Here is a 10,174-nt window from a genome sequence, read left to right on the forward strand (position 1 = left end):
CCTTGATGCACCGGGTAGGCACAAGATCAGTTTGTGCTTACAGGTGTGTTGTTCCCTATGGAAAGGTTTTACCTTCTCCTTGTTTTTGCAGGCTTGACGGGATCTCTCCGTACAGCATGGTGACCAGGCTGCGCAAGTGAGACGTCCCTGTGATCCAGCCCTACGATCCCATGTTACTTTCACTTCCTGTGGAGGATTCCTCTCCTGTGCAATCTCATTTTGAACCATTCCGCATAGGAGCAGCTCTTCCCCCACAACATGCTGGTTCATGCCTGTGGCAGGACAAGTGGTAACCCGGAATCACCTTCCAATGGAAGAAACAGAGTCTGATATGAAGGAGGACTTGGAAGATGGCTCCAAAGTGGTGGTGGTGGAGGAGGAGGAGGAGGAAGTGACTTCATTTTTATTTATTTATTTAAAGACACGTGTCTATAGCAGTGTGGCTCTCTCTACCAGTGATGGAAATGTACTGCATTTAAGACTGATTCAGCTGTACGCGGCAGCCAGGAACTTTTTTGTGCTGTATGCAGTAATATCCGTCCAGCTGTACCGACCAACACATGAAGGATTAAAGAAACTGAATAGGAGCCCAGAATATGGCAGACTTCTATTCATGCCTACATGGTTTTACATGAAGAGCCAGTTTGGTATAGTGGTTAAGTGGGCTCTTATCTGGGAGAACTGCGTTTGATTCCCCCCCGCTCCTCCGCTTGCAGCTGCTGGAGTGGCCTTGGGTCAGCCATAGCTATCTCAGAGCTGTTCTTGAAAGGGCAGCTGCTATAAGAGCTCTTTCAGCCCCACTCACCTCACAGGGTGTCTGTTGTGAAGAGGAGAAGGTAAAGGAGATTGTAAGCCACTCTGAGATTCAGAGTATAGGGTGGGGTGTATATCCAGTATCATCTTCTACAATGAAATGGACTTATCTAGGCCCTTAATATGTAGCTATGCTGCACATTCAAATGGGTTTAGCGGTTGTGCTCTGTTCTCCAGGGAGTCTTGAGAATCATCTCAGGTGCTGTGGGTAGACATATGCAGGGGTGGAATTCTAGCAGGAGCTCCTTTGAATATTAGGCCACACACCTCTGATGTAGCCAATCCTCCAAGAGCTTACAAGGCTCTTTTTTGTAAGCTCCTGGAGGATTGGCTACAGCAGGGGCGTGTGGCTTAATATGCAAAGGAGCTCCTGCTAGAATCCCACCCCTGGACAAATGCAAATAGGTATTGCCAGGAATCCCTGCAAGAAAATTCTCTCTGCCTTGCTGCATCCCTTGGTGACAGCCATGACAGTTTAAAGTGGCATAAAACCAATGTAATGCGCAGGTGACATACCTTTGGCTGCTACCAGCACTTAGAATGGAGTGTGCCAATCACGGTGTGACAGCAAGTAGATAATGGCAGCCACTGACCTGACAGCAATTGTGATCTGGGTTGGAGGTCCTTCTCTGGATGACTCTTTCCTCAGAATCTCCTATGGGGTAGAGCTGGGGTGTCAAACATGTGGTCCAGGGGCTGAATCAGGCCCCCGGAGAGCTCCTATCAGGCCCCCGAGCAACTGGCTGTCATCTGCTTCCTACTCCCTCTCTCTTACTTCCTTCTACATCTCAGCTTGCTTTGCAATGCTTTCTGAATCACAGAAGAGCTACAGAGCAAAACCTTTATTTCCTCCATTGGCTGAGGCTCCTCCATTGGCTGAGGAAGGGGGGGAGGCAGAGCTCATTTTTCCAGGCTCTCTCAATCACACAGCAGAGCTACTGAGCCGAGCCTCTCTTCCTTCTATTGGCTGAGGCTCCTCCTTCCAGTCCCCTGGGGGAGGAAAGAGCCACAGCTTCCTTTGCCCAGTTCCCTGGATCCCATGGGAGAAATACAAAGAAAACACCCTTAAGGCCAATGAGTGCTAATTGTTACCTAAACTGCCCAAAACTAGGCTTGGAGAATTAGCGGGTGGGCAACTAGGCCTTAGCGAGATCTTGTGAATCCAATGTATACAGAAGGTTTCTCCTTTGGAAGTCACCCAATAATGAGGAGATATTTGTCTAATAATCAGGGGGGGAGGTGTTATTATAGAATAAAGGCAAACATACAAGGGTATAAAATCACACAACATACATACAGACCTAAGAAAACAGCATGAAAATACACAGAGGTAAACACAGGGATAGACAAATAGGGTAATAATTACCTATTGTAGTCTTCGAGGAAGGCTCCAATGGTGACGAAAAAGGAGATGCGGGAAGGACCCTCAACTGATCAGGTATCGGGGGCGTATCTAAACAGCAGGGTAGGGGTACTGTCTGATGCACACTTGTGGGGTGTAGGGTCAGAGCTTATAAGGTCTTCCTTGAGCCCTTAGGGGGGAGGAGGGCAGAGGATTATGACACTGGGTCAGATGGGACATGATGTGGTGTCACATGGTGTATTACCTCAGGAAAAGGGGAGGCACCCTATGTGGAGATCGATTCTCATAGGGTATAAAGGGGAATTGATCTGGAGGTTTCGGGGGCTGTGGGGGAGCTGTTCTTTAAGGTAGAGGCACCAAATTTTCCATATAGTATCTAGTGCCTCTCCCCATGTCTCAAAATGTTTGGACCAGGGGGTCCAATTCTATGAGCCCCAAAAGAAGGTGCCCCTATCCTTCATTATTTCCTATGGAAGGAAGACATTTAAAAAGGTGTGTGATCCCTTTAAATGTGATGGCCAGAACTCCCTTGGTGTTCAATTATGCTTGTCACACCCTTGTTCCTGGCTCTGCCCCCAATGCCTCCTGGCTCCACCCCCAAAGTCCCCAGATATTTCTTGAATTGGACTTGGTCAGACCCTAGCTGACCCTGCTTAGCTTCTGAGATCTGATGAGGCTGGGCTGTCCAGGTCAGGGCATATCTCAGGTGGCCAGAAAGAGAAAAGTCCATAGAAGATGTCTTCCAGATAATTTTGATTCGCTATGGTAGCCATTATTCCTGGAAATGAATACTATTTAGCAGGGCTTTTGGGGTAGAAAAATCCCAGCAGGGACTTATTTGCATGTTAGGCCACACCCCCATCTCACCATTGCTTCACACTGGGCTTTTTTGTTGAAAAAGCCCAGCAGGACCTCATTTGCATATTATGCCACACCCCTGATGCCAAGCTAGCTGGAACTGCGTTCCTGCTCCACCCCCCCCCCCCCCCCCCCCCCGCTATTTAGCATTTTATTTAGCTAATGGGAGCATTATAAAACCATTTTGTCCAGCATGAGATGGAGGGGAGGAGTGTGAGAGCTTAAATCTGCCTTGACTCTGTAAGGCCTATAAATGAAGCAAACACATAAACTAGGGGTGGCCAAATCTGCTTAATGTAAGAGCCACATAGAATAAACATCAGATGTGGGTGGAAGGAAGGAAGGAAGGAAGGAAGGAAGGAAGGAAGGAAGGAAGGAAGGAAGGAAGGAAGGAAGGAAGGAAGGAAGGAAGATGATAGATAGGGGAGGGAGAGGTGAAAAGGAAGCAATTTTAAATGCATTCTCCAGTCTGCTGGCTGGCTTGGCTTGGAGAAATGATTTCAAGAGAGAAATGCTTTCTCTAAGCCAGTCAACAAGGTGGTGGGGGCTTTGAGAGTCGCGCAATATGTGTGAAAGAGCCACATGTGGCTTCCAAGCCACAGTTTGGCCACCCATGACATAAACATATATTAGGTACAACCAAGGCACCATCAATTGGAACCTGCATTATCCATGGTGCAGTGCTTTCAAAAATTTCCAAGCCATTTTCAGTAACCAAGGAAAAAAAAAAACCAGGACACGCTAAAATGAAAATATTTAAAACATTTGAAGCTTTGCAATCATTGGTGTTAAAAGATTTATGAATAACTCTCCTACGCATTTGCTCATGACTTATTTATTTAGTAGTCCCAGCATGTTACTTGCTGAGTCGCCCCTAGGAATTAGAAACCTGGCAAATTAGGACATCAAATAGCACTGGTAGGTTGCTATTTAGATGCAGCTGAATTTGGAAAGCAGAAGGGGGACTCCAAGCCTGCAAAAAAAAAACAAAATTAAAAATGCTATGAGCCAAAGTTTAAACAGGTGTCTCAAAAGTATATTTTGTTTGACCAGGAGACATTTATCACAACTTAGCCGGGGAGGTCTTTCCACACCAGGGTGATTTTCTGAGGTACTGTGGTTGATGATGCAATTCTGTGTGAAATTGCCCTTGCAACAGAGATTCTAGACAATCTCCATTTTTAGCACTTTACCTTTCACGCTTGATGTGCATTGAAGGCCTGCTACCACTATGTTCTCCTGTGATCCACAGAATTCTTTGCCCACACTGTTACTTTTTTTTAATTTTTAATTTCAAGGAGCAATTTTGAAGGTAACACAGTGCTGCACAGAATAAATGCAATACTTTTTTTTTTTAAATAAACCTCCAACATCTTTGCAGACACCTCTGATGATACCCTCCAAAGGTAAGACAATGCTCTTGTTCTTTTTATTTTATTTTAAAGGCATGAGTAATGCTGGATAGGAATAGCACAATATCTTTTAACAACTTTTTCAAAAATCTCTTCAGATTTGCAGAGACCTCCTCATCCTTTCTTCCTCCCCTGTGTCTCAAAGGCAGGTGATTCTCTTCTGTTGCACTGATCTCTGCAAGTGACTAACCCCTTGTGGCGATCAACTGTGTTCCCTCTAAGCTAAGTTAGTGTGAGCTGATTCACAGTTTTCTAGCCCCTTGCTCATACATTTTTGTCTTAGCTCAGGAAGAATGGCCCCAGAGCAAATTAATTGGAGCGGCAGCCAAATCTTTCTGTCACAACTTTAATGCCAGTAGCTCACAAAGTAGAATTTTTGCCTACAAGACTCCACAGCTTAGAGGGAGCAGATCAACAAATGAAAATTTGACTAGCTCTTCACTGAAGTCCTAAAATTGCACTGGCTCCCCTTTAGATACACAAAATTGCTCATGGAAATAGCATCTTGCCTAGGAACTACTACTTCTTTTTTACAGGTTTAAAATAAAGCCAGTTTTTGTTTTGCTTTTGGGGGTTTTTTTGTGTATGGAAATAAACTATTGATAGTCTGTGGACAAACAGAAGATGACATCATGTGGAAATATTAAAAAAAAACCCTGCACCGTTTATTTCAAGGGTGTCAGACATGCAGCCAGGGGCCAAAACAGGCCCCCAGAGGGCTCCTATCAGCCCCCCCCCCGAGCAACTGGCTGTCATCTGCTTCCTTCTCCCTCTCTCTTGCTTCCTTCTGCAGCTTGCTTTGCAAGGTTTGCTCAATTGCACAGGAACTACAGAGCGAAACCTCAATTTTCTCCATTGGTTGAGGCTCCTCCCCGTCCTGGTCCCCTGAGGAGGGAAGAAAAGAGCCAGAGCTTCCTTTGCCCAGTTCCCTGGATCCCATGGGAGAAACACAAAGAAAGCACCTTTAAGACCAACAAGTGCTGATGTTTTAAGCATGGTTTATTTTAAGGTTTTTTTTTTTTTTTAAATCTTTGTCATATTTGTCTGTGAGCTTTAAAAAGTTTAAATCTCTGCTACCGAAAGCTAAAACCAATTAAAATCAGCTAAGACAATGCTCCTCTATAGCAGAGTATAGTCTGTAAATGCCACACTTAGCCCACAGGTGAAAGCTATCATGTGTTCTCAGCACAGTAGGGACTGGACCAATTTAACCCAAAATATAAGATGAAACAGGTTGCTGTTGGGAAAGCTACAGCTATAAAAGTGGAGGAAGGTAAACAATTTCTGCTGGTGCACCAGCTATTCCCCTCTTACACCTAAAGCTAATTAGGCTACATTCAGCATCTTATCAAAGAAAACATCCTGAAAGTAAAAGTAAAAAGGCTTAAGGCTGCTGAAACAGCTGCCTTGAAGCAGAACAAAACATAGCAAAGCAGGATCCAAATCAGCATGTTTGAAAGAACAGATAACAGAAAGAAAACTTAGCTCTTCATGTTGCACAACAGAACACCCGTATTTCTCTCCTCTGCTCATTTCTTTCCTCAAGGATGGGTCCTTGGTTGATATGTGAGGGGGTCAGATTTGGTCCTGTGGTCTGTAGTGTCTGATACTTTATAGACCAGGGGAGGCCAAACTTGCTTAACATAAGAGCCACATAGAATAAATATCAGATGTTTGAAAGCCACAAGACAGGGACAAATATTAAAAGGTAAAAGTAGTCCCTCCTCTGTGCAAGCACCGAGTCATCACTGACCCATGGGGTGACATCACATCACGTTTTCCTGGCAGACTTTTTACAGGGTGGTTTGTCATCATTGCCTTCCCCAGTCATCTACACACTTATTTATTAAATATCACACACATATTTATCAAACTCCCCCCCTCCTCCAATGGAAGGGCCATACATATAGAGGGGGGGTTTGAATTGAGTGGCCTGGGCCCCCCCATAGCTACGGGCCTGTGGATACACAGCATTAAATTTTGCTCTCCAAGCAACATACAGACCACTAGTGATTAAAAACGGTATTTTTTTAATTTTCAAAAGAACAGTGCAGAAATGAAATCACACAATTACAGTCCTTGACCATATTGTACAAACCCATACACCAGTAAAGAAAGTTGGACAATATATATGTATGTATATATTTGCTTTGAAGCCACAGGTACTTTGGTACAATATACTGATGACTGATGTTGTTATGCTGGCATCACAGTCTACCAAGAGATGTATAATAAAAACTTCCACATTCAAGAGTGTAAATCTCAACAAGTAAAGACTGGCTGCACGGACCAACATAAAACATGCTCTGGGTAACTGAAACATAGGAATACGCTTTTTAAAAAGGCAATCGATTGACTAGAAGGTTGTTAGTGTTAAATCAGAAAGACAAAGGATACAAAAATCTGCAAAGGATCATCTCAATAAATATAGTCAGGCAAGATACAATAGGTACCTTGGATTACATAGTATATACAATGACAGCCCTATTGTGCAAGGAGGGCAGGCAATTTTTAGGCGAGAGATGGTTGGTAAAAGGATCAACGAAAATGTAACATGGTACAAAATTAAGCACAGAACAAAGAGGTTGCCATTTGCCTCTGAACTAGAAAAGAAAGGAAAGATTTATTTCAAAGCGCAAGAACAGCTGTATGGCACAGAAAAATATATATATATATCTTACCTCACCCCTTCATTTGGCCTGAATTCTGTTTACTTAATTCAAAACTGTTAGAAGGCAAATCCCAGAAGCAGTGGTGTTCAAATGAAAATGGCAGTGAATAGTTTGTTTTTTTATGGAAATCTCTGGGTACAATGGGAAGCCCGCTGAAATATCAAAATTCACCCACTTCTGACGGAATTATAATACCGCTCTTCTCCCTGTGACAAATTCATCTTTTTCATATACCATCTGGATGAGACCTGTGTGTACAGCTCCCTTCAGATTATCTGTTTTGCCTAGTTTGACTCTCGAGGCACAGGGAGAAACAAGCCATAATGTCGGTTGGCGTGAAACAAAAGAGCACGAAAACAACTTTATCTGAGGAGAGGGCGCCATGCAAGTCCTGTGCTCCTCCCTAAAGTTCTGGAAGATTCTGCAGCTGGCCTTCACATACATGGTTCCCAGTGTGGGACCGCACAGAGGGCACACACAACAAAGAACTCCAGGTATTTTCAGTGTTGAACACAACTTAACACCCAAACCAACACTCGCTCACTGAGGTAGATCTCAAATGGCAAGTTCAGCAGTGAAATGTTCGTAGGTTTGAGACAGGTCAGGCTAAGGGTTATTCTACAACACTTTTAAAAAAATATTTAGCATAATCACCAGGGTTTTTTGAGAATGTTTCAACCTAGAATTATTGTACAGGAGTTTCATAGGCATCATTTTGGTCACTAACCAACTCATGTGCAAAAAAGATTTTCTCATACGAACACAAACCAGGCCCATTTCAGTCCTTTGGATGTAATCTTTAGAAAACGCATATGCTGCTTAACCAGAAAATGAAAGACCCCATTCAGCTGTTTCCACCAAAGTACTGTAACATGCGATAAAAGTACACAAGAGAGGACCAGAACCACCCTGATAAAGCTTACCATGGAAATCTTCTCCCTCTCTAAAGCCCTTATCACCAGTTACATGTGGAGATATCCACTCCTATGAACCAGAAGCACATGATACCTACTACCCTCTCAGTCACCATTTCATCTGAATAGGACAGGGGTGTCAAACATGTGGCCTAGGGGCTCAATCAGGCCCTCAGAGGGCTCCTATCAGGACCCTGAGCAACTGGCAGTCATCTGCTTCCTTCCCCCTCTCTCTTGCTTCCTTTTGCATCACAGCTTGCTTTGTCCGGCTTTCTCAACCTCACAGCAGAGCTATAGAGCAAAACCTCTATTTTCTCCATTGGCTGAGGCTCCTCCCTTGGGGAGGGAGTGGAGGAGGGAGGTTGCTTTGCCAGGCTCTCTCAGTTGCACAGCAGAGTTACTGAGTCAAGCCTCTCTTCCTTCTATTGACCGAAGCTCCTCCCCCTCCTGATCCTCTGGGAAGGAAGGAACCAGAGCTTCCTTTGCCCAGTTTCTTGCATCCCATGGGAAAAATACAAGGAAAGCACCTTTAAGGCCAACGAGTGCTGATGTTTTAAACAGGTTTTAAGTTTTTAAAAAATCTTTTATTGTGTTTGTGTACTTTATAAAGTTTATATATCTGCTACCTGGCATGACATTTTATGGCACACATGGCCCAGCCCGACAATATCTCATGTCAGATTTGACCCTCATAACAAATGAGTTCGACACCCCTGGAATAGGACACCGCAGTTTCTGCTTCAGTGCACACACGTACTGAACCAAAGCTGAAAATACACAGGAGCCCTAGTCTGACAAAACGGTGACTACATCATATTTCAGAATATAGTAAGTGGCATGTGCAGTCGGTCACTTGGAAACATAAAGACTGAAGGGGGCTAATGATAGCCTGTTGGAGAGAAAGGTAAAGGAAGACTCCCATGCTGGTTTCCAATAGTCACAGGCAGAGGAGGACTCCAGGAATCATGCTACGGGGAATGCGGCTTCCCTTCCGTGCCACAAAAATACGTACAAAGGGAGAAACGGTTTTGAACAATGAAAAGTGCAGTGGCAGCTTGGTGATTTTGTAAACATGTTCTCCCCTCAAGGAAGCTTTGTGCCTGTGGTAAAAATCTGTGGTTTTTTGACAATCAATACGCAAGTGGTCACTAGAATAACAGTGATACTCAGTGGCAGTGTGATGTTAACGAGGGGGAAATGCAGAATGTGGGCTGAGCGAGCAGAGGTGGCACTGGGTGGTGCAGAGTGTAAGATTTAAACGGGAACTCTTGTACGGGCATTTTAAGAAGCCACGGGCAACCAACGAGGCTGCCTTCTCCATTCACATGCCACAGAACCTTTTGCTTCTCATCCCTTCCATATTTGATAAATTAGCACAGTTGTGAGTACGCCACCCTCTCCGCTGCAATACACAGCCTTTTTTTTTTTTTTAAGTACCATTTATCCCTACAAGAATACACCCCCTCCCCCTATTTTGCATCAGCAGTTAACTAAGTCGTTCCCCCTTACTAGGCCATCTCAAGAGTGGCTGCTTCAAGCAAGCTTTAACCAACGGTTGAGGTCAGCTCCGAGAATGTATTGTAGAAGTTCAGGCTCTAACATTTTATTACAAGTACTCTAGTGTTCCCTCTAAGCTGAGTCAATGAGAGCTAGCTCACAATTTTTAAGCCTCCGGCACACACATTTTTGTCTAAGCTCAGGAAAAATGCCCCCAAAGCAAACTAATTTACACAGGAGTTCACAACTTTAATGCCAGTAGCTCACGAAAGTAGAATTTTGGTCACAAGACTCCACAGCTTGGAGGGAACATTGCTCACAGCACATTTCGCGGGATACTTTTGCAACCATAATTTTAAGCAGCTCAGAAGGAAGCCTGACTACGTCTCGTCAAGGCTCTTCTACATTCCTGAAACTCCCTGGCAAATGAGCTGCACATGAAGTTATTCAAGTACATGAGCTGCACATGAAGTTATTCAAGTACATCTTCAAATGTAGGCTTATTTTGTTAACCAGCTAAGGGCTAACAATATACTTAGACCAAATTTTGAGACCAGCGGTACCTTTTAAGACCAACGCAGAATTAAACTTCATTGGTCTTAAAAGGTGCTAATTAATGGACTTTGTTTTGTTGCTTCAGACCAA

At 44.0% G+C, this 10,174-nt stretch overlaps 1 protein-coding gene across 1 annotated transcript in view; it reads left to right on the forward strand.

The window, feature by feature from the left end:
- CCDC68 (coiled-coil domain containing 68) overlaps positions 1 to 595 on the forward strand; it is a 55,351-nt gene extending 54,756 nt beyond the window's left edge. Inside the window, exon 11 of the mRNA XM_060236456.1 lies at positions 92 to 595. Within this exon, the coding sequence (XP_060092439.1) occupies positions 92 to 140 (49 nt within the window). The 3' untranslated portion in view covers positions 141 to 595. The remainder of the gene's footprint in view (positions 1 to 91) is intronic.
- Positions 596 to 10,174: the final 9,579 nt, after the last annotated feature.

Source organism: Heteronotia binoei, chromosome 4 (genome assembly GCF_032191835.1).
Source record: "Heteronotia binoei isolate CCM8104 ecotype False Entrance Well chromosome 4, APGP_CSIRO_Hbin_v1, whole genome shotgun sequence".
NCBI lineage: Eukaryota > Metazoa > Chordata > Lepidosauria > Squamata > Gekkonidae > Heteronotia > Heteronotia binoei.